Here is a 25,253-nt window from a genome sequence, read left to right on the forward strand (position 1 = left end):
ATGGTGGAAGGATGCAGACCCCACGTCCAGCCGGACAGGAGATTCAGGAGGCGGAGATGGTTGTGAGCTTTGTTTTGGATTGTAAGGAGATGGGGAGTTCAGGTGAGGTGGCGGTCGAGTGTGAGGCCAACGTATTTGAGGGTAGGAGTAAGGTGGATAGGACGGCCATAAATGGTGAGATGGAAGGAGCGGGTGATGCGGCCTATGATGATCGCCTGGGCCTTGGCAGGATTAACACGGAGGAACTACTGGTTGCACTATGTGGTGAATTGGTCAAGGTGGGTTTGGAGGGTATGTTGGGACCGGTGAAGGGTAGGATATAGGGCTAGGAAGGTGGTGTCATCAGCGAACTGGAGAAGATGTACAGGAGGGGGAGGTTTGGGCATATCAGCAGTGTACAGGAGATAGAGGAGAGGGGAAAGGACAAAACCTTGGGGCACGCCGGCAGAGGGGTAGAAAGTATGGGAGTTGGAATTGTGGATAGTCACATAGGAGGGACGATTGGAGAGGAAGGAAGCAACGAGACGAACGGATGGGGAGAGCATAGGTCTGGAGTTTGAAGAGGAGGCCAGGATGCCAGACACGGTTATAGGCGTTCTGGAGATCAATGGAAACAAAGATAGCGGAGTGACGGGAGTTAAGATGGAGTGAAAGAAGGTTGGTAAGGTTAAGGAGCTGGTCGTCGGCAGAGAAGGAAGGCCGGAAGCCACATTGGGTAAGGGGAAGGAGGCGGTGCTGGTTAAGGTGGCATTGAATACGGCGAGAGAGGATTGCCTCGAAGACCTTACTGAACACAGAGGTGAGGCAGATTGGACGATAGGAAGAGGTATCAGAAAGGAGTTTGTTAGGTTTAGGGAACAGCAGGATATGGGAAGTCTTCCACAGGTCAGGGTAAAATCCAGTGGAGAGGTGACACTGTACAAGGTAGCAAGGACAGACAGGAAGGATGGAGGGGATTCCTTGAGGTGACAGTAGGTGACGCCATCATGACCATGGGCGGTGTTGCGTTTGGAGCAGAGGACGAGTGTGATGTCTTGTGTGGTGATGGGAGTGTTGATGTCTGAGGCAGGTAACTGATCCAAGTACTGGAAGCTAGAGGCGAGCAGGGCGACAGAGGTGTCAGTGCGGTCAAGGACGGTGGGGAAGAGGGAGTAATCAAAATGGGGATCGTCAGGAATGGAGAAGATCTCGGATAGGTGGGAAGAAAAATTGTTATCCCTACTGAGGTAGTCAGGAAAGGGTTGATCGTCGTGGAAGATGGGGTAATGCGGGGTGGGGTGGTTACCAGTGAGGCGGTGGAAGGCTGACCAGTACTTGGAGGAGTTAACAGGGAGGGTGGAGTTGAGGCGTTTCTTTGCTGTAAGAAGGTTCCAGATATGTCATTGTAATTGCTGGTAACGGGGGAGAGTATCCCGGTCACGAGTGCGGAGGAAGGAACGATAGAGCCTGTGGGATTCACACAGAAGAAGGACGGCCTGTGGAGGCAGTGTAGGGCGGTGAGGGTGGATGAGTTTGGTAGGGACATGAGCCTCCACAGCGTCAGTGATGGTCTTCTGAAGAAAGGAAGAGGAATGGGTGATGTCATAAGGCTGGTGAAAGGTGAGGGGTGGCTTTCGACCTGTAAAGCAATGGATTCCCGGCAGGCATCCCAACTGGCACGGTGGTAGTCATGGACAGACTTTGGAGGGGCAGTTGGGAGGGTGGCTGCAGCGGCGGGACGGGTAGAGGAGATGGTGAGAAGGACAGGGAGATGGTCACTACCGACAGGATCGAGGACATCAACGGCGATGCGACCAAGGACGTTGGGGGAAGCGATAATAACATCGGGGGTGGAGTTACTTTCAGGACGGGTGTGCTGTGGAAGAGGAACAAGGTCACCATGGAGGATGACAAGGAACTGATGCCGCCGCCGACCGTTGGCACGGTCACGGCTGAGGTTGTTAAGGTCAGCGGCGATCACATAGATGGAGAAGGTACGGTCTACATGAGAAATGAAGTCAAAGGGAAGAGGAGCTGCGGGGCGGATATAGATAGTGGTACAGGTGAAGGTGAGGGAGGTAAAAATAGTCTGAGGAGAAGGTTTCGGTCGGGACATTGAGGAGGGGTTGTGGCCGGACAGGGAGATGCCTGAGGTGGCCTATAGCGACCCCTCCTCGGCTGGGGGAAGGGGATTGTCAGTGCGGTGAAGGAGATAAGGGAAGGTGCGGACAACATGGTGGGGTTGGAGGAAGGTTTCATTAAGGATGAAGGAGTCAATCCGGTGCTGGGAGAGGGTAGCGAAAACGTCCTCCGTTCCGCAATATATAGCGTACTGTAACTATTCTGCGCATGCGTCGAAAACTTGATAGATGAACCGCACTGCCGCCTTCGCTGGTGGAATAGTGGAACTCATTCGCCCTCTGCGTTGCTGTTTTTGCCAGGGCCGTCGCGCACTCCGTCGTCTTCGGTTAGAACAAATCGTGGAGACGATAGGATTCCATGCACTGTCCAGCTGGTAGCCACTGTCACGGTTTAACAGATTTTCCGCCAGGTGTATTCCTACGGTTTCTTTAATAATGGAGTGCCAGAAAGGCGTTGCTGTGGACAAAATGATTGTTTTCTCATACTCCATTGAATGTCCAGTAGAAATACAATGTTCAACAATAGCGGACTTGCTTGGCTGCAAAAGACGGGTGTAACGTTGATGTTCAGTGCAGCGTTCTTTCACGGTGCGTATGGCTTACATAGGTCAAACCACCTACAACATGCTGCCACAAGGAAAGTTTCCAACCGATTTCTCATACAAAAACAGCAGTCGACCGGCGTTGCCTGGTGAAACGTTGTTCTGATGCCTCGTGTATGGAGTACAAATGCATACCATCACGTTTACGACTTTGATAAAGTTCGGATTGTAGCCTATCGCGATTGCGGTTTATCGTATCGCGACATTGATGCTCGCGTTGGTCGAGATCCAATGACTGGTAGCAGAATATGGCACCCCATACCATCACGCCGGGTGATACGCCAGTATGGCGATGACGAATACACGCTTCCAGTGTGTGTTCACTGCGATGTCGCCAAACACGAATGCGACCATCATGATGCTGTAAACAGAACCTGGATTCATACGGAAAAATGACACGCCGTTCTGGATCCCGACGGCTTCGTATCACTAGCAGTGAAGATTACAGGCGTCTATCCGCATGGCTGTAACGGATCGTGCAGCCACGTCACTATCCCTGAGTCAAGAGATGGGGACGTTTGCAAGACAACAACCGTCTGCACGAACAGTTCGACGACGTTTTCAGTAGCATGGGCTATCAGCTTGGAGACCATGGCTGCAGTTATCCTTGACGCTGCATCACAGACAGGAGCGCCAGCAATGGTGTACTCAACGACGAACTTGGGTGCACGAATGGCAAAATGTCATTTTTTCGTATGAATCCAGGTTCTGTTTACAGCATCATGATGGTCGCATCCGTGTTTGGCGACATCGCAGTGAACACACTTTGGAAGCGTGTATTCGTCATCGCCATACTGGCGTATCACCCGGCGTGATGGTATGGGGTGCCATTGGTTACACGTCTCTGTCACCTCTTGTTCGCATTGACGGCACTTTGAACAGAGGACGATACAATTCAGATGTTACGACCTGTATCTATACCCTTCATTCGATCTCTGCGAAACCCTACATTTCCGCTGAATAATGCACGACCGCATGTTGCAGGTCCTGTACGGGCCTTTCTGAATACAGAATTTTTTCGACTGCTGCCCTGGCCAGCATATTCTCCAGATCACTCACCAATTGAAAACGTCTGGTCAAAGGTGGCCGAGTAACTGGCCCGTCACAATACGCCAGTCACTCCTGTTGATGAACTGTGGTATCGTGATGAAGCTGCATGGGCAGCTGTACCTGTACACACCACCCAAGCTCTGTTTGACTCAACGCCCAAGTGTGTCAAGGCCGTTATTACGGCCAGAGGTGGTTGTTCTGGGTACTGATTTCTCGGGATCTATGCACCCAAATAGCGTAAAAATGTAATCACATGTTAGTTCTAGTCTAATATATTTGTCTAATGAATACCCGTGTATCCTCCGAATTTCTTCTTGTTGTAGCAATTTTAATGGCCAGTAGTGTAGATTCGTAATCTCCCGCGTTCACACATCTATGCGATGACAATTATTGAACTATCTGAAATAAAATCCTCATAATTTCTTAACAAACTGCACGGTTCACCGAGGGCACGATAGGAATTATGAAGCCTATGTATGGTTTGATTTAGCGACGAAGCGCTCCTTCATTTGGATGAGTTCGTCAATAAGCAAAATTGGCGCATTTGGGGGAATGAGAACCCGCATTTCGCGATGGAGAAGTCTCTTCACTCTGAACGGGTGTCTGTGTGGTGTTTAGTTTCCTGTCACTGAACAATCGGTTGCAATATTCCATGAAGGCACGGTGACTACCGAAAGACATGTGAAGGTTTTCGAAGATGATTTCATCCCCATTATCCATAGTAGTTTGATTTCTACAAAATGTGATTCAGACAATATGGAGCTCGATCCAATCGAAGCAGGGGAGTGTGTGATGTCCTGGAGGAGCATTCTGACTCTGGGATACGCAGAGGCCACTGGCATGGGCCTCCATTGGCGACCATAGTTTCTAGATCGGAAACCGTGGGGTTATCATAAAAACAAGGTGTACAGAAATAACCCCCAAAACCACTGCTGAGCTGAGAACAGCCATTGAGAAGGTCATCGACAGCATCAATGTACCGACACGTCAGTGGGTTGTGCAGAATTTCTCTATTCGTCTGCGCTACATCATCGCCAATGATGGCAGGCATACCGAACATGTCATAACCTGAATCCGAATATCTGTAGTGACGTTTACATTTTGGATAAAGGGTGTGTCACGCAGTAGTTTTGCAACTAATTTGCGATTCTTTCATATAGCCCAATAATTGTCACCTTTTACATAGTGTTTTATACAGTTACTCTTTTCAAAGTCACATTTTCAACGTACGTAGGCCATACAGTATTTCACATGTCTGCTCTCATTGCTACATGACGTCCGCTCGTAAAATTTTTTAAGCATAGTTTTTTGTATTTGGTAATAAATAATTCTTTTTCGCTCAGGCGTGACATATATATAGTCACAGACAAACACGTGCTTTCTTTCATAGATTTATTAATTCGAGCTGAGTAAATGTATTTATTAGACAAAGATATCCAAGCAATTTCTTTCTCGTTTAAAGGTAGCGATCAAAGTTCATAGCACGATTTGTGAGGGTGAACCGACAAGCTCAAGTATTTTACCCAATTCAACCAATCCATCCAGCAATTTGCAGCTCCCAAGAAAGATCTTTCAAGCGTATACATTTTTGAGGGTAAATTCTACTTGTGATGGAACAATCAAGAAAAGAATAGGAATATCAACTGTCTACGAAGAAAATCATTCCTACTTACATATCAGCGAAGAAATACGAGTATTAGCCCATTCACATGCTCATCACCATTCATTGCTACTATGATGTATGACAATTTAAAATGGACTTTTATCATCCTGTAAATGTATGTTAGCATTCAATCAACATAACCCGCTGGTAATTTCGGATTTATTTAAGTAGGGTGCTATTTATGCTGTCAAGCATTTATGTAGTAGAGACGTCCACATTTAAAAGTGTGTTCATTTCTACTTTTCACTATCTTTAGTTCTTTCTTCTAGTTACACTTTAAACTGAGTAATAACCCAAAATCCTAACTCTGAGCTCACAACTGTTTTGAGAAGCGAGGACACGCTGTTTAGTTCGCATTCACTATTTCCACGGAACTATAATAGTTTCACTTGTTCACTTCTGTGACATTTGCTACGAGTGAATGTCGTATTTCCATGCAGCTTATTACAAATAAATCTTTTCATACACACACTCACACAAAATGACTGCGTGGCCCTTTACTCGGCACTAACCACTCTATTCTTTAAATAAACCTTAACTATCTTTCATGACATGCTCTCCTATCATTCCCCACATGTGTTCTAAATTATTTAAAACTAACAAGGGGACCCTCCATACTGTAAATCACGGATTTGATGCGCTTCGAATATGTTGTAGAGGCACTTACCCTGAGTACCCGGCTATCCGGTTTTTTAGCGACATGTCTTTGTTTTTGAGAAAATCGATTTTGAAGTTCATTGTGCGCTTTGTATACCTGTATCACAACGCATATTTCGAGCAAGTCAGCGTAGCGCAGCGGTAAAGGTTCACGAATACTGCACTCGAAGTACTGTGTTTGAATCCTGCTCGTGTAATTTTTTTTCTAAATCTACCGAATTTTTCAATTTTATTTCAAATATTATCAACAAACAGTGTAAGGTGTGCGAAATTATAAAGATATATTCAGTTTGTTATTTTTTCAAATATTCATTCCGTTCGTGAGCCACTTACCCTGAGTACCCGGCTATCCGGTTTTTTAGCGACATGTCTTTGTTTTGAGAAAATCGATTTTGAAGTTCATTGTGCGCTTTGTATACCTGTATCACAACGCATATTTCGAGCAAGTCAGCGTAGCGCAGCGGTAAAGGTTCACGAATACTGCACTCGAAGTACTGTGTTTGAATCCTGCTCGTGTAATTTTTTTTCTAAATCTACCGAATTTTTCAATTTTATTTCAAATAATATCAACAAACAGTGTAAGGTGTGCGAAATTATAAAGATATATTCAATTTGTTATTTTTTCAAATATTCATTCCGTTCGTGGTTTGCAGTTGGAGTTCCAAATGTCCGTACAACTGTCGCTTCTTGTATTACCTGAAATCGATCTCCGCCCATTATCGTCCCCTCTGCCGTGAATGCCGTTTCAGTAACGGGAATCCCAGCTCAGCTCGTAGTTGCGGCCAATGAGGGTGCTAGTTGCATTCCTTTACGTTCGAACCTAACTACAGCGTCAGTTTCTCGCAAACCGTCTCTAGTGCCGTGAGTTAGAAAAATTCTGTGAAATGGAAGTACCAAGTGTTTCTGCAGTATTGCAGCCAGAAGAAGATCCACAAGTAGAGGAGCTGAACGAAGAATCAAAAGGCGAAATCACAAATGTCATTAAATACGCCGAAAATCTACTCCGCGATTTGACTATCGTAACGAATGCACCACCTAGTGCGATCTCTGCCAATTCCGTTGCATTTGGCGATGAGATATGTATCGCAATACAGGATCTCTTGACCGAAAGACAGATCCTTATTTATGATGAATTGATAGATTACAACGATGAAAATGAATTTGGAGAATATCATGAGAACCACAAACGGAATGAATATTTGAAAAAAATAATAACTGCATATATCTTTATTATTTCGCACATCTAGCACTGTTTGTTGATATTATTTGAAATAAAATTGAAAAATTTGGTCGATTTTGAAAAGAATATTACAGGAGCAGGAATAGAACACAGTACCTCCAGCACTTTAGCTGTGAACTTTTACCGCGGCGCTACACTGACTTCCTCGAAATATAGGGTATGTTACGGGTATACATAGCCCACAATGAACTTCAAAACCGATTTTTTTTTAAAACCAAGGTCGTCGCTAGAAAACCGGATAGCCAGGTACTCAGGGTAAGTACCTCTACAACATATTTGAAGCTCATCAAAATCCGTGATTTACAGTATGGAGGGTCCCCTTGTGAGATTTCCTATGGAACTGTCTTACCACAACCATAACGTAGCATAGCATTTTTGAAACGTCATGTTGTATCACGTATCACACATTGTGAAATATGTTCCGCACTGATAATTATTTTCTGTTGCTAACACTACATTTAGCCAAACCTTTTAGATATTTGCTTTCATGGCTCAAAGTAGTACTCTGTTAGACTGATAACCACAGCAGTTGAGTCCCATAGTGCTCAGAGCCATTTTTGCTCAGTACTCTGTTAGCGTTTTCTCGTGAACACAATTTTTCTTAAAACATGTCACGTTGGCCAATCTTTATTTCTTACTTGGAGCTTTCTATTCTGTACACTCATCTATTTATGTTTCGTAGATTTGGATTTCTACATACTTTCTCCACGTGTCTTTGTGTTCAAATGGTTAAAATGGCTCTGAGCACTATGGGACTGAACTTCTGAGGTCAACAGTCCCCTTTTTTCTTAAAACATGTCACGTTGGCCAATCTTTATTTCTTACTAGGAGCTTTCTATTCTGTACACTCATCTATTTATGTATCGTAGATTTAGATTTCTACATACTTTCTCCACGTGTCTTTGTGTTCAAATGGTTCAAATGGCTCTGAGCACTATGGGACATAACTTCTGAGGTCATCAGTCCCCTTATGTAGCATTTAGCTGTTTTGGATTCGTAGTTTAGTTTCTTCGTGTTCGTTTTATTCTCAAATGTAAGTAGTTATTCCATTTTAAATTGGGATTGGATCTCACTCTTCTCACTAGCCGGTGGACTGTTGCTGTCTACAACTACAATTAAGTACTGCATGCCCCCTACCACGCCAGTTGGCGATCCTGTTGGGGGGAGCTTCGCTGAGTACGATTCGCCTCCAAATCGTGATCTGGCGGAGCATTTCTAGGTCCTCCATTATCATTCACGTCGTTGTTACCAAATGTTCCACATTTTCCCAACTATTTCCATGTCCATTACTGTTGTTATGGCGTGCCGTGTTCTGATATCCGGGCTTATACCTACGTTCTCCCTTACCCCTGTAATTATTACTAATCGCGCGCTAACTTGCGCTTCACGCTTATTACTGCTGTTGTCTATCTGGGAAGTAGGAGGGTGCCAACCGCCGGAATTGTGATTACTGTTATTACCGTTTTTACAGTTCCCATACCTCTTGGTTTTCCTTGCTAATTCGAGTTGTTAGTTTGTACGTTTGTACCTTCATGGATATGACAGTGGAACCTGAGACTGACAAAAAATACTCCAAATCCGACTCAGGCCATGTGGTTAGTTTTTCAAGGACGATTGACGGTAATTTTGCCTTTAGCGTTTTTGAACCTCCTGCATATGCTTTTCAGAATACTTTGTTCAGCACCCTTGTCTACTATTGTAGGATTCCAGATAGAACACTTCATGTCTCAATCTTTCCTGCACCGAATTTGACCAAAATTTGTCAAGAAAAGCTTGCTCGAGGTGAGCATTCATTTGACACTTTTCTGCTACATTCGTTGCCCTCAGAAACGTATCACCTTGAAAGAAATCTACCGTGTACTGTATCGTTTGACTTTCCGTCCACTTACATTGTAGCACATTTTAAAAATCTTTTATAAGCGACATAGTTTGCACTTTCTTTAATTTCACCCGTAATGCTTGGAAATGATGATGTTTTAACAAGCTTCTATCCAGTAGTACAGATGAAAGTGACAGTCTTGCGGCTGGGGCAGACGGCTCTGTCATGGGTATAGTTACTCCGTAACGCATATGATCATTAGTGGAAACTGGGAGTTGAGTGACCTTACTACAGAGTGGGGCAAATAAAGGTGGCCCGAACGAGTGGATGCGACTGGACGTGAATTAGTGGCAACAGTAACGGAGGAAGAAAACATCTACAGTTACTTCCAGCAGGCTGGAACTGTTCATACAGACACCTTGGTAACCACTTAAACAATCTCCTCTCTGGCGGTGTTGTTAGTAGAGGTCAGTCTGGCAGCAGTCCGAGCTTGCCAAGCAGGTCGCTTTGTCAGTGTGTGATTACTTTGCGTGTGGGGGCCTTAAATTATAAGGCGTATCGCAACAATCCTCATAGTCTTCAAGAACGGCAGCAGAACATTTCGGATGAGAATGCAGCAATTCGAGCAGTCCAGCTTCGATGCACCTTGAGGACCCAGAAGTGCCAAGAGCTCGATGGTGGTCACTTTTTGAAGTCAGGTAGTATTTCCTTTCCTCTGCTGAGTTTCCTTGTACCCTGCAACTCTGTTCTCTGGCCACTTTTACTTGCGCCACCCTATATAATCCCCCAACGGCGTGGTTCCTGGCCTAAGGAGGATACACATTTTCACCCCCTTGAGGCAAACTCAGGAATGCGGTACCAGAATCTTACCTAATGCCAACAGCATTTGCATTTGCTGGGCAGTGGCTTTGACGCTCACGTGTACCGTCAGAACGATTTCGGATTCTTTTTCCTAGTCTGGTGTAAATTTTTCTATTTGTTAACAAGTTCGATGTACTATTTTCTGTGCTAGGGTGGTGTCACTATCAATTGCAACTAGCTTTGCGCGCTCATTTATTTTTTTGACTTCGGAATTTACTCAACTTTGCTCTAACTTGACAAAACTAACTTCCACAGACAGATTTTGCACTTCATCTGCAATATCATTATTGATTGCCTGTTTTAAGTCCAATGCTTTCGTCTGAAAATAAAACACAATTTCGTCTAATTCATTATGTGCTACTTGCAAGACATCTTGTTGAGTTGTGACTTCATCTAACCTGCTTGGTACTTTCTGTTGTTCTGACAATTGTTGTGAAAATTAATTATAAATTTTCATGTCAATTTGTCCACATATTTCGTCCATTTTATTATTTATTTAACTATTCGTTTGAATAACTTGTTATTTGTGTGGGCATTTTTCTGATACATTGTGCTAGCGCGATTACGCTGTTAGTATCATTTAATGCCGTACCGTTAATTGTTGGTGACGCGAAGTATGTGTTGGAGCACGTATGGCTTCCCAATATGACACTTGAAAGACGTTGTGGTCACCTGACCTTCATTGCTTACATATTTCGCCCTCACAATCATGTTCCTCACATCAAGACGCTTCATTCGTACCCAAACTCGATAAGATTAAGTCAATGTTGTATTAATTCATGTAAACGATGTGTAAATAACTGGTAAATCGCAAGTGCGCACCGAGATTGAAATACTGGAGGCTGGCGTACACACATTCAAGACACGACGGTCGCAGAGGCTTTTAGTTCGTGAGAGGCAAACTGCACACCTGGGGGTCAGTCCCTTCAGAGGATGAGTCAACCTATCTATGTCGGCCGACGACCGCCCTTAGAGCAGACAGCATTTGCCTGAGTGAAAGGCAGAACGACCCGGTGTTTGGGTTAAAAGCAAATACCGCTACATTGTGTGGGAGTTCCCAAGCCTGCACATTCCTTACAAATATAGCACGCAGTTTCAGAGGTTTTCACAGGGAGACAACAAACGCCAAACGCCGATGCTACAGATTTCCTAATTGGTCGCCTTAAATGAAACGTCGATTGACTTGTTCAGGTCATAACTAAAAGTGCCAATGTGTTTTCTCAGAATTTTTTCAAATAAATAATAATTTTCGTTAGTTTCATGTTTTCCTTACACTAACTAGCACTACTCCAATACCCAAGTATCCCACTAGTTACTTAAGAAATTTTGTGAATTTTTGTGTCATTTCCTTACTGCGGATGACTCCAGAAGATATTTATTGCTGAACGTTTTTCAGGCATTTCTCTTTAGAACGTTAGGAGCGTCTGTCTGAATTCTGTAGTGTGGGGGTGGAAATTGCATCTTGCACGAGCCACAGGGTAAAGGGTACATGTCAGATTAATCCATTGCGCAGAATGACAGAATAGCACCCACATGCTCACACACTTACAGGAATATCCAGTCCTGTAGCCACTTCACTTTCCAAATGATTCTGCATAATTAAAATGCCATCATATGGCTGGATCACTACGTCATCTGCTGAACCCATAGAAAAGCACTCCGTCGTCAGGCCACGAGTGGCCTACCGGGACTATCTGAACCCCGTCTCATTCTCCGAGGAGGGTGCGGATAGGAGGGTCAGCACACCGCTCTCCCGGTCGTTCCGATGGTATTCTTGACCGAAGAAGCTACTATTCGGTCAAGTAGCTCCTCAATTGGCATCACGAGGCTGAGTGCACCCCGAAAAATGGCAACTGCCCATGACGGCTGGATGGTCACCCATCCAAGTGCCAGCCACATCCAACAGGGCTTAACTTCGGTGATCTCATGGGAACTGGTGTATCCACTGCGGCAAGGTGGTTGCCGCTGAACTCACAGAGCTTCCCATTAATCGATGTTCTGTAGTAGTTCCTTGCGCTGCATTGGGCCCTCATTTACTTACGAGGTGTTATCGAACACAAACGTTTCATTTGCATTTTCAATTATTATATTGTTTTCTCCCTCCGTGGGGTTTTCTTGACTTTGCTACACACTTTCATCTAAAACGCTGTTCACTTCTCTATTGGGTTCCGCAATTTTGCTTGACGATTTTTGTATTGTTAATTGGACAACAAAATTAAATTTCGTTTTATAACTTTACTCGCAACTATTGTTACCAAGCTACTTTTCTTTGGAGTTGGTAGAAAAAACATTTTATCTACCTGAATGCTACGAGCAAAGCAATCTAATCAACAGTGATAAAGCTGGTATTAACGACCGTTCTGGAAATGAACTTTCGGTTTCTAGTGAAATGGTAATGGCATGCAAGAAATATTATTAAAGACCTTTAAAACTGCTGCAAAATCATCTGGTAGATCAATCGTTTGATCCCTCATTAAGCCTAGGTAAAAGGAGAACGATAAAAAATGAGATGAACTCTTTCTCACAGAAAAGTGAAAGTGTGACTTTCAATTGATTGCGCTTAAGACTGCCTATTTTCGTTTCGAGGCGTACATCATGAATAAACTTATCTATGAGATCATACGAAATCAAAAATATTATGAGCTGTTTACTATAAAGAATAATAATTAATAAAACAGTGCCATAAGCAAAACAATTGTCGTCCCTTATTGACTGCTTCCTTTTTCCACCACAGTATCGTAATTATGTTCTCGTTAATGAACAAAGCTATATTTTCGAGTCAGTTTTCTCAGTTTGGTAATAGACGTTCATAATCAAATTCCGTAGGCAGTTTATTTCCAGATCTTCTCTATATTCAAAAGGCAATTTCCTGACTGACTGACTCATCATGTGTCCAGTGTCCAGCCCAAAATGCTAAGGACAGAAATTTGAAACTTGGAGAAGGTGTAGATCTTATGCTGTAGGCGTTGTTTAAGAAGGAAACAGTGGGGCCAAACACGAGACAAGGGCTCATCCGGCAATTTATAAGCCAGAGTTACGAAAATTGGTGTTTGTTTTGCGGTCAGAAATAAAGAAATACGTGTTCTAGCATTTTTGAAATCTAACCTTATGGAGGTGAAATAGTGGTTGAAAGTTTTTTTAAAAAAAGCTACATAATTATTAAAGGACTACTAAGGTGTTTTGAGAGCTACATCTATGAACACAGGGTTTTTACTTCTCAGTTACAAATAAAAATTACTTATTTAATGTTTTTTTTTAATTGAACCTCTAAGGGAGTGAAATAGGGGACGAGGTTTTATATGAAAACATATTGTTATGAAATGAGCTGATAAAAATAAACCTATATCAAATTTTTAGAATTAACACTGCCTTATGTTCTGAGGAGCCGCTCCAGAATCTGAGGTAGCTAATGCACACTTGGTGGTGGCGCAGAATGGACGTACCTGTTAGAAGCCTAAGGGCAGAAGAAATTTTCACAACCAGTTTAAGGCTTCCAAGGGAAGAAAGTTGGTGGCGTTAAGTTCCTGATGAGCAGACTTACACCAATGTGATGAGTTATATTCCAATTCAATTTCCGGTGAGGGAATGTGACATTGCTGTCGGTGATCCGTAGCTCAGATGGGGAGGTTAAGTTGACAGCCACTTGGTGTTTTGCGAGAGAGCAGCAGCCTATGTGGGTTCCTCGCCTTGCCCTTCTTTTATCTAGAACGACATAAACAGATCGCCACACTACACAAACACTCCTTACTTTCAGCACAGGATACTTGATACTTCACAATAATTCAGAAGAAGGCAATGGCAAATAACCACTAGTAACATGCTCTGGTTGGTAATAACGGGATTCTCGGATCGGAGCCTGTGTCTCACTTCCTTGTTATGAAAACGATTTTGACGTTTTCTTCGGGGAAATGCGCCGCTTACGTATACAGCTTAGTTATTCTATGGAAGTGCAACGGACCGAGAAAAGGAAGGTGTTTCAACTTAGACACACTATTAATCCCTTTAAGAGTATGCAAAGAAATTATTGAATTTTACACAAAGGACAGATTCCTGTCATTTTCCTTTCACATAAATATTTGAATAATTGGACATTAGTAACTGGTAACTGCCAGGTAGTAACTAGTGAAGAGATGAATTTTTCAACAAACTAAATATTATACTTGCACATCCATCTTTAAGGGGCAGATGGAGATAGAAATAACATCTAAGATATTTTAATTTCCAGACTGTTCCTTGGGGATTGCGCAGTCAACTGAACTGGATAGCCAACGAATACCCAGGTTACCCAGTCTTTATAACAGAGAACGGCGTATCCAATTCTGGAGGGCGAAACGACAGCGATCGCATTGAATTCTATACTGTAAGTATGGTTTTACACTCTGATATAGTAACCATTTTCATCTTCCTAAAGTCATTTCATTACCAGAAATGTGCTGTATTATTTCTAGGGATATCTCGGAGCTGTGCTAGAGTCGATACACGAAGACGGTGTTCCGGTTATCGGATTCTTGGCATGGAGTCTCATGGACACTCTAGAATGGAACTCAGGATTTACGTAAGTACTGTCCACAACGTGAGTAATTCATCTATTGAATTAAACAATGCAGAAAACCATAAACACATCCATATAAAAAGAGATGTATGTATATAAGTGTCTAAGTATGTTCTACAGTTGCTCCTAAACCACTCGGTCAATTTCAACCAAACTTGAAACACGTATCCCGTACTGTCAGGAAAGAATCGCTGCTGGGGGAAATCCGCCTTCCTATCAATGTGAAGTGGGTGGTGTGAAAAAGCAGTGTAGACCAAGATGCGCGAATAGCCGTACCTATTCATCCAGTATTTGACAATGACAGTATTCAGTGACTTGCAGCAAACTTTACATACAATTTAAAATCCTAATGAAACTTTTTCTCGCTGAAAAAACCCGCAAAATTATGAATGGAAAAAACCGCTTACTACTTTATCTTGTTCATATAGTAAAAGTGACGCATGAAACATGACTTTTTCATTTATTTCTTCTTTACTGCTGGCTCTAATTAAGACACATTTTGCATATGGCACCGAATGTACGTAGAAAATTATACCATAGTATGACACTTAGTTCAGGAGAGATGGCGTCATTACACTGAGATGCGTGAAAAACTGCCACATCATCCATGACGTTTTAATTTATTACTTCTTCACTAACAACTCTAATCACAACACATTGCGCAGACACAAGCCATCTATATCACTGGAGGAACCTGCTGAATTATACGACAAGTATTGCAAGAGATACAGCTGCGTAAACATTGAGCTACGCTATAATAAAACTGCAGGTCGAAACTTGCTTGAGATACAGGTAAATGCATGTTTACAAATGCATGTGAAATATGTTATATATATTTGAAATGGATTTGACATGTGCGTTCGCGAGCAAACCAACGTTTAGAAAGCTTATTTTAAATCTCTGGAACAGTTTCATTCACATTTGGTACACGCATTAGTTAGGATCTGGACAGAAATACTGTGGGATTAAGAACCACGAGTTTCCTATTGGATTGGGGGTGATAACGAGGAGATGGACAGATGGACAGATTGCAAGGGGAAAGGAGGCTATGGGCACATGTAGGGGGGGGGGGGAGGTTTCAGTAGTGGGGGAACTGGAAGAGAGAGGAGTACATGAACAGTGAAATGAAAGAGAAAGAGATGGACAGAGACGAGGCAGGAGGCGGGAGATGGAAGAGAGGCAAAGGAGGAGGTGGACCCATAGAAGATTGGGATTAGGAGATTCACAGTCAATGCTGGGTACTCAGGTAGCCTACTTATAAATGTAGCACTAAGCTATCCTTTCAACTAAGTACAATATATTGTCAAATCGATCATGCTTTCATTATTTAATAAATTGCTTTACTTCGTTACTGGGAACCGACAGAAGATTAAAACGAAGGCACCTCTTGTACGAAACTCTCGGGAGCTCTCCCAACACACTGATTCGCGTAAGGCCAATATCCAGTTGCTTCTGACAGTCTTCGATTGATCCCGTGGCTGCATTGTAGCTGGCGCAGATGTTTTGTAGGAGAGTGAAGGAAATAAGCTGCTGATTATCACTTAACTCGTTCAGGTAAAGATACACCGCGGGCCATTGAAATTGCTACACCAAGAATAAATGCAGATGATAAACAGGTATTCATTGGACAAATATATTATACTAAAACTGACATGTGATTACATTTTCACGCTATTTGGGTGCATAGATTCTGATAAATCAGTACCCGGAAGAACTGCCTCTGCCCATAATAACGGCGTTGATACGCCTGGGCATTGAGTCAAACAGAGCTTGGATGGTGTGTACAGGTTCCGCTGACCATGCAGCTTCAACACTATACCACAGTTCATCAAGAGTAGTTGCTGGTGTATTTTGACGAGCCAGTTGCTCGGCCACCATTGACCAGACTCTTCAATTGGTGAGAGATCTGGAGAATGTGATGGCCAAGGCAGCAGTCGAACATTTTCTGTGTTCAGCAAGGCCCGTACAGGACCTACAACATGCGTTCGTCCGTTATCCTGCTGAAATGTAGGGTTTCATAGGGATCAAATGGTTCAAATGGCTCTGAGCACTATGGGACTCAACTTCTGAGGTCATCAGTCTTCTAGAACCTAGAACTACATAAACCTAACTAACCTAAGGACACCATACAAATCCATTCCCGAGGCAGGATCCGAACCTGCCGCCGTAGTGGTCACGCAGTTCCAGACTGTAGCGCGTAGAACCGCTCAGCCACCGCAGACGGCTCGTAGGGATCAAATGAAGGGTAGAGCAACAGGACGTAACACATCTGAAATGTAACGTCCACTGCTCAAAGTTGCGTCAATGCGAACAAGAAGTGACTGAGACCTGTAACCTATGGTACCCCATACCATCACGCCGGGTGATACGCCAGTATGGTGATGACGAATATACGCTTCCAACGTGCGTTCAACGCGATGTCGCCAAATGCGGATGCGACCATCATGATATTGTAAACAGAACCTGGATTCATCCGAAAAAATGACGTTTTGCCATTCGTGCACCCAGGTTCGTCGTTGAGTACACCATCGCAGGCGGTCCTGTCTGTGATGCAGCGTCAAGTGTAACCGCAGCCATGGTCTCCGAGCTGACAGTCCATGCTGCTGCAAACGTCGTTATCTGTTCGTGCACGTGGTTGTTTTCTTGTAGACGTCCCCATCTGTTGAATCAGGGATCGACACGTGTCTGCACTATCTGTTACAGCCACGCGGATAAGATGACTGTCATCTCGACTGCTGGTAATACGAGGCCATTGGGATCCTCCACCGATTCCATATTCTGCTAACAGTCATTGTATCTCGACCAACGCGAGCAGCAATGTCGCAATACGGTAAACCGCAATCGCGATAGGCTACAATCCGACCATTATCGAAGTCGAAAACGTGATGATACGCATTTATCCTCCTTACACGAGGCATCACAACAACGTTTCACCAGGCAACGCCGGTCAACTGGTGTTTGTGTATGAGAAATCGGTTGGAAACTTTCCTCACGTCAGCACGTTGTAGGTGTCACCACCGGAGCCAACATTGTGAGAATTCTCTGAAAAGCTAATCATTCCTGTCGGTTAAATTTCGCGTCTGTAACTCGTCATCTTCGTGGTGTATCGATTTTAATGGCCAGTAGTGTATTACTGGTTCCATTTGGGAAATGGAGCAACTGGTACACAAAACTAGATTTCAAGTGAAGCAGCAGACAAAGCTATTGCAAAATTTATTAATTATTGAAGCTTTTTGACCTTATAGCTGCTAGCAAAGTGGAAAACATTTACGACAAATGTAGATAATATACAACACTCTTCACAGAAGAAATTAGATGTAATACTTTATGTAAGTGACAGGATGTACTACAGTAACTAAAGCAAAACATCGAGTTAACTACAAAATATTTTATTCAAAGATCAATGGTAACTTCCGAAAATTTTCCAAAATATACGTCCGTTGGTACTGATGTACACTTAAATTAGGGCTGAACTGTTCTTTGACAGCAACCGTAAATCACAAACATATTTTGTACGAAATAAGTAATCCACAACACTAGCAACTTACGAAACTTTTCAAAACTGTAGTTTTCTAAATATCCACAAATTCTTGAAAATATTCTTATTTCTCATGCGATTATACAATGAAATTAGGGGACGACTGTTTTTGAAGAATGTTAGCCCTATTGTATCAGAAATTTTTAAAAGTGTACAGTTTAAGTTTAAGCCTTTAATTGATAATACTAGAATAAGTTTGCTACAGCACTCAGGAAAGTTAGAAAGTTCACACCGTATCATGATTCGGTTGGGGTATTGGCGCAATAAATGAAAGATTAAGCAGAAGCAGTGGTACAATAAAATATCAGAATCTAGAATTTCGAAATGCCACTCTAATGTTGCAAATGCTGTCTCAAACAGAGGCTTTTATCCGTGAATAAACGTGAGCGATACGTGGGTCTTTTACTTATTCGATTCTCTGACAATGGCAGTTTATCTATGCCAAAACGGCGAAAACTATGCAGCACGAATAAAGCATGTCTTCTGCTTGGAGCAGAAAAATCACAGAATCTTAGAGGAGCTACACACATCTTAAATAACAACCACATATTCCTATGCAGCATCCTCATCAACAGCTTCAGTCATATCAGTTCCAGCGTAAAGTAATAATCCATAGCAAGATTCAGTTGAAACGCACTCCACCCCTGTGTATGCCACACAATTTACAGTTTAATCTAAATCAACTAATCAGTCCTAATGATAAATAGTCAATATGAGTAATCATACAACACTACCTCTGCAATCCTAAGCAAACTCACCAAGCTATTCAGACTTACTATCATTTCACCTGTACGAAAGCATTCACATCCATCTTGAACCTCACTGGACTGGAAAATTGACTCTAACACAAAATATATAAGTTAGGCTGTACTTACTTTACCAAGAGAGTCACCACCAGTCCGTACTCACTTTATAGTTACCAAAAATAGAAACTACCATATTTCTATGCACATGTACAGCCTTATCTCAAATCCGACCTGGTTGCAGAAAATTGTGCTAATATCTGTTACTAACATGTGATCATGCCAAAGATTAAATGTTTCACCTAGTTGTCCTGAGATAAAACTCAATAGCCCCTGAAACAGTGTACTGTTAATTCGTAATTCCTGTAGCAAATTACAGCATTCACAAAGGAAAAATGAAATGTGAAAAATGCACACGACCTCCACACGCTTTTCAAAAAACATTTCCCCTAATCTGATCCATAAACTCAACGTCAGAATATCTAATGGAAATTTTAAGGCATCAGTGGACAAGTATATTACTTCGTGTAAGACTTAAAAAATATAGTGAAATAGCTGATGCTCCAGTCAGAGTAAACCATTAAAGAAATTGGGTCGTCCTAATCTTAATTTAAGATAGTCAGACAGAATATGAAAAAAATGTACTAATCTGTCTAGCTATAAAGCCTTAAATAACAACACATAAATGTAAAATATAGCCTAAAATTCCACGCACTTAAATTTATCATTCATATGGTCACAGATTAAGTACGATTCGCATGATCCCTACAACAGGCACAACTCTTAATTTATCCACTCAACGTTCCAATTAATTATGAGCATGTAAGCCAAGATAACCATGTACAATGAAAATATTCAATATGAACAACACTAAATCCACACAGCAATAAATATCTTCTCCTCCTGAAAGGAATCACATACAGAGTCCGCACCAGAGGAAAGATGACAGATTTCATGTTCGCGTAACTAATAATGCCATCTGCTAACGGATGCATGAATTAAATTGCGTGGTATTCCGAATACCAGCCATTTTAAAACCAACTGCGTTGTTATCACAGACTGGTAGTAACGCCCCATAATTTTAACAATATTTTTTTAACTTCGGTTGCGGCACTGCAACACCCGAAGTTAAATTTGGAAAATTTACCTCAAACACTTTTGAAATGATAGAGACTGTTTATGGTAGCGAATTAATGAGATATGTAAAAGTTTTTTAAGTGTTATGCAAAGTTTAGTGATGGTAGACACAGCATTCTAGGTGTTACATGTCGAGAAGCAAAGTCGATAATCTGAGCCGAGGAAAATGTTGAAAAGAGGTTGGAGCTCAAATGATGGTTGTTAATCCACCAGGGTAATTGCGTAGCTCTCTGAAATTGCTAACACAACTGTGATTCCATTCCAACTGAAAATTTGGGCAAAATTAAGAATAGTGTCTGCTTTGTATAGCTTTCAATCACTGACGATTGGACAGATTGCAGAGAGGAACATTGCTGGGATGTGAAAAGATCAGCCGCTAGGGACTCAGACTTCATGTCTTGCATCGTAACAAGTGCACGAACATGATGTTTTCAGTAAGAACCACATACAGAACTCCAAAGTTCGGAATGGAAGCGGTCCATAATCACCGTGACCTAAAAAAGTATGTGTGTAGAAAAGGCGTTCACTGCTTTCTTTGATTAAAAGGAATTATCCATAAATAATTCACTCCAGAACCTCAGATGGTGAATCAACACTACCACCTGGGTATTTTAAATCGTTCATGGTCAAGGACCTGAATACCAGCATCAACGAAGATTGTTGCACGACAACCCACCAGCGCACTGAAGCGACATCGCTCGGAATTGCTTGGCTCAGCAATGTTTAGTAGTGTTTGAATACCCTTCTTCGCCTGATTTGTCTGTTTATAGCTTTTGGTTATTTGTTAAATTGAAAAATTGCAATGAACAGAAGGCATTTCGAAACGACCTCACAAATGCAGAAGAGCAAGAACATATTACTATAGACGTTTCTGAAGGTTGGTATCAGAATAGTTTAGAGCCATTTTTCCAACGCTTCCACTTGTGTATTGCTCCCCAAGGAGCCTATTTTGAATAAACCGCCATAAAACCTGAAAATGAATTATATCTTGTATTTTATTTCATTTCAGTCACGTTTCATGTGAGATGGACTGTGTAGTATCATAACTGAACCTTTTGCTCTGTGTTAGAATTGCATAACAACCACGCACCTCGGCCTGATGTAATTATCCATCAAATAATGAGAACTCGCAGTGAAGGTGTACAAGGTAGTTTCTATTAGTTTCTATACTCTATTATAATGTCCAAGAAATGGACTGAAATGCCTACAGAGACAAAAGCTTTCTAGCTATATGAATGCTGCGTGTATTATTCTATCAAACTTACAAAAGCTAATTTATGACAAATTTAAGATTTATTATTCTCAAATTCCATCAAATACTCAAAATCAGAAGATCCCAAATTCATACACTCACACAACGTCGACAGCTGAAAACCGGTTTGACATTTGAAATTTAACTAGTGAGTCCATACAGTACTGCGACCATACAGGAACAGGATAAAAACGTGGATATAACAAATGTAAACCAATAACATTTCCATCGATACCATTTTCAACAAATATCAACTAGCTACTGGATACCGAAATCACGCACGATGGAGCTAGAACACCTAACAAACAAAATCAGCTTGTATGACATGAAAACACCGACGTTGGTGTCACCACAGTCAGGCTGTCCTTAGACCATATGTCCGTGCTTGAGAAATGATTATCTACGATACATTGAGGTAAAGCATTTTCTGAAGACGACCCTCAAGAAGGATGTCCATAAACAATAACGTTAAGAGTGACAATGTCAAACTATTAAAAGCATAGTTCCTTCATGTGGTAAATCATACCTTCATAACAGGAAGCAACACATTATTCTACGAATAATCAAAGACAAGAATAAACGGAAATTAAGCTATTGCGGTCTCAAAGGACGTGTTTCTCAGTGTTCCTCGGTTCATTCCTAACCTACTGATCAACAACTACTTTCATTTTTTAAGAATATCTGTACCGTCCAAGCAAATTAAGTAATGACATGAAAACCAATTTACAATTCATTACCTGCGATGAGAAAATCTTTATGTACTGTGGGAAACGAGAAGATTAATTCCCATTATACGAGGGCGCGCTGAAAATTATTGTTTACTAACTCTTTGTAATTTGAAAAATTAAAGATTTTTAAATAAAACAGTTGTTACTACCAATCTTTACTCCTCATGTCTACACCGTAGAGCGTTTGTCAGTCTTGACGGAGTCAAAAGCACACCACTTCTTCCATCGCTTCATCGCTATCCAAGTGAAATCTTCGAAGACGTTCTTTAAGTTTTGTAAACAGATGAAAACCACATAGGGCTAAGTCGGGACCGTATGTAGGATGATCGATTACGGCGAAACCAAGGCGTCGGGGTTCTGCAGTACCCGTGTGGGGTCTAGGCATTTTCATGCTCAAGGAGAAGGTGGAACAGTCGAGTACAGAACGCTGTTTCTCACGCACGAACGTAGCTGCTCTTCACACCGCCACGTTATACGCTGATAATTCTATTCACAACACATTGAGCAGACGGTATGTGCGTAGGTCGCTGAATATACCTACAATAGACACTGCGCAGATGGTAGCCGCATATACTATTGGATGTACACGCTACATTGTACCATTGCACAACACATAGTTCAGGTGGTGCGTCATAAGGATTCAGCTGCGACAAAATGAAACAGCAAGGCTAAATTCGGTAGAGATACAGATATGTACAGACATATGTGAAATATGTTAGATGTATGTTAAATATGTTTGACATGTGCGTACGTGAGCTAAGCCACGGGGAAACAAGCTCATTCTAATTCTCTGGAACGATTTAATCAAATTTGGTACACATATTAGTTACGACCTCAACAGGGGTAAGAGCCACCAGCCTCTTATTGGGATGGGCGTGATAACGTGGAGAGAGAAAGCAAGGACAGCAGATAGACAGGCAGAGAGGGGGAAGGAGGAGGTGTATAGGGTGAGTGGTAAGGGGAGATGGAATAAAGGAGAAGGGGGAGAATGGTTTAGAATTAGAGCGGTAGGAGGAGATAGAGGAGCAAGGAGAATGGACAGAATGGGGTGCTGCAAATGGATAGAGTGGGTGGGAGGAGGTGATGGACAAAGAGGGGTACGAGCAAATAGATAGAGGGACAGGAACACATTGACAAAGAGGGGTGGGTGGAGAAAGTGGACAGAGAGAGGGGTTACAGGAGATGGACAGAGATGGGGGAATCAATTTGTTGGCTATGTCAACCAGAAGATCCGTGATTATTAGTTTCGGCTAACAATCTAGCCGTCTTGAGGTTCAAATGGCTCTGAACACTATGGGACTTAACATCTGAGGTCGTCAGTCCCGTAGAACTTAGAACTACGTAAACCTAACTAACCTAGGGACATCACACACATCCATGCCCGAGGCAGGATTCGAACCTGCGACCGTAGCAATCAAAATATGAATTTATTACTTTCATCAATGAGCCTGTTTTGCCTTTCAGATTGTTTCCTACATATACTGTAGTTCTCATATTGCAGATTAGCACCGCTGGAAAGCCGGCAGCATGTTTTGGTTAGCGCTGAGGCATAATGGATTACATGCAATTGACGAATATCGAAATTCCATTCTGATTTCGGTGTTTCCAGTTTCTCTAAATCAGTCTAAGTGAATATTTCAGTGTCGCCATAAGTAAGTCGAGTCGAGTGCATGCCCCATTCTTGTGCTGTGTGAACTTGTGGTCCGCCTTTAGATATCTAAGCTGAGACGTGACGCGAAACTTCAGTTTATGTTTTGCGTGACATTGCAGGATTCAGTGTGAAACTGTATGTGCTTGTACAAATCCCTTTAAGTAAGCTACCCGCTGTGGAACGATAAGCAGTTTTGAAGGCAACGTGTTACTACACTGAACAGAATTCTTTCGTTATTAGCCACTCTTGTCCAGAGTCGGAATATGTTTAATACGGAAATGACAAACCGAAGTTGATAATATGTCTTATAATGTTCGTAGTTACTGTCTTGTTCAGTATAACGGAGTCAGTTGTAATAGATTCTCTGTGCTGTGACATCCCACACCATTTATACTATCATTCTATTGTCGATCATGACGATTAAATGAATACTCATCTTTTCTCTGCAGGGCTAAGTATGGGCTGTACGAAGTGGATTTCAGCAGTCCAAACAGGACAAGGACTCCCAAGGACTCGGCTGGCTTCATGGCAGAAATCTTCAGCAGTAAGCAGCTGCCCAACCAGTACAACCAGTAGGATGTTCTGAGCTCACCAAACAAGACTTGTTCATCAATTTGTCAAAGCAGTGTTCAACATGATCTTTTACCAAATACAGCACAGTTAAATGAAGTACCACAAGTGTTGTATGCAAGCTTTGAATCCAGATATTTCTACACACTGTTTGTGTAAATAAATTTCTGAAAATAAACGCTAGTACTTTTATGTCTTTCTCCTTTCCACTTCAATAGGTATGACAGGATGGCACAAGGAAGCTCCACTGTATTTCTGACGTAGCCTCGCTTGAAGCTCAAAATATTAAAAATGGAAGACAACATTACGACAGGCGCAAGACTGAATACACAAAGGAAATCTACACACACACACTAATCTTCTCATATTTCAGTCCTGTTTCCACGAAAATCTAAGTACATACTTAACTTTTAGCCAGTTTTGCCTTTTAAACACTGCAGTATGGGGACAGTAAGGGAACAGATATTATTTTTTAATATTTTTATGAACTGAAACTAGCGATATAAACTTGTATTATAGGCTTGTGTGGGAAAACCCTTAGTTCATCTAGCTATACCCAAGCTGGCCCGTGTATGCAACTGCTGACAAGCAATGAAATGAAACTGGCTGACAGTATGACAAGTAAATTAAAATTTACGATATGACCGCGTCTCACTCCAGTAAAAGATGAGATTTTATACATTGAATTTTATTCCATCTACGTTATCAGAGACTTTACAGCAGCCTACTGTTACAAATGTTAGCACATCTAATGTATTTCTGCTTCTAACATCATTCAAAGTAATTCTATCCACAATTAAAAAGCTTTGAAATAGTTTGTAAAAATGATCATCCTTCCTGAAATTTGAAGGATTCCGTACTGACAATCGTTTGAGACTGAAAACTTTTTGCAACTTTTTGCACTTTCTGGAATAAATGATAGAAATATATCAAGGCTACGAAATAGCAGAGGGCGTGTTGTACATACTCTAACAGACAAATATCCTCTAGTACTCCTTAAAAGTCTGAGTTTAACATTGAACTGTATAAACTCTGAATCCTCACCTTTGCTGTACAGGACTTCGAGCATC

At 42.0% G+C, this 25,253-nt stretch overlaps 1 protein-coding gene across 2 annotated transcripts in view; it reads left to right on the forward strand.

The window, feature by feature from the left end:
- LOC126281549 (myrosinase 1-like) overlaps positions 1-24,375 on the forward strand; it is a 63,997-nt gene extending 39,622 nt beyond the window's left edge. For both annotated transcript variants that reach the window (XM_049980610.1, XM_049980611.1), the window contains 3 exons: positions 14,238-14,372; positions 14,461-14,567; positions 24,063-24,375. In XM_049980610.1, coding sequence (XP_049836567.1) covers positions 14,238-14,372; positions 14,461-14,567; positions 24,063-24,189 — 369 coding nt within the window. In that variant the 3' untranslated portion in view covers positions 24,190-24,375. The remainder of the gene's footprint in view (positions 1-14,237; positions 14,373-14,460; positions 14,568-24,062) is intronic.
- The last annotated feature ends 878 nt before the right edge of the window (positions 24,376-25,253 follow it).

This window comes from Schistocerca gregaria, chromosome 7 (genome assembly GCF_023897955.1).
Source record: "Schistocerca gregaria isolate iqSchGreg1 chromosome 7, iqSchGreg1.2, whole genome shotgun sequence".
NCBI lineage: Eukaryota > Metazoa > Arthropoda > Insecta > Orthoptera > Acrididae > Schistocerca > Schistocerca gregaria.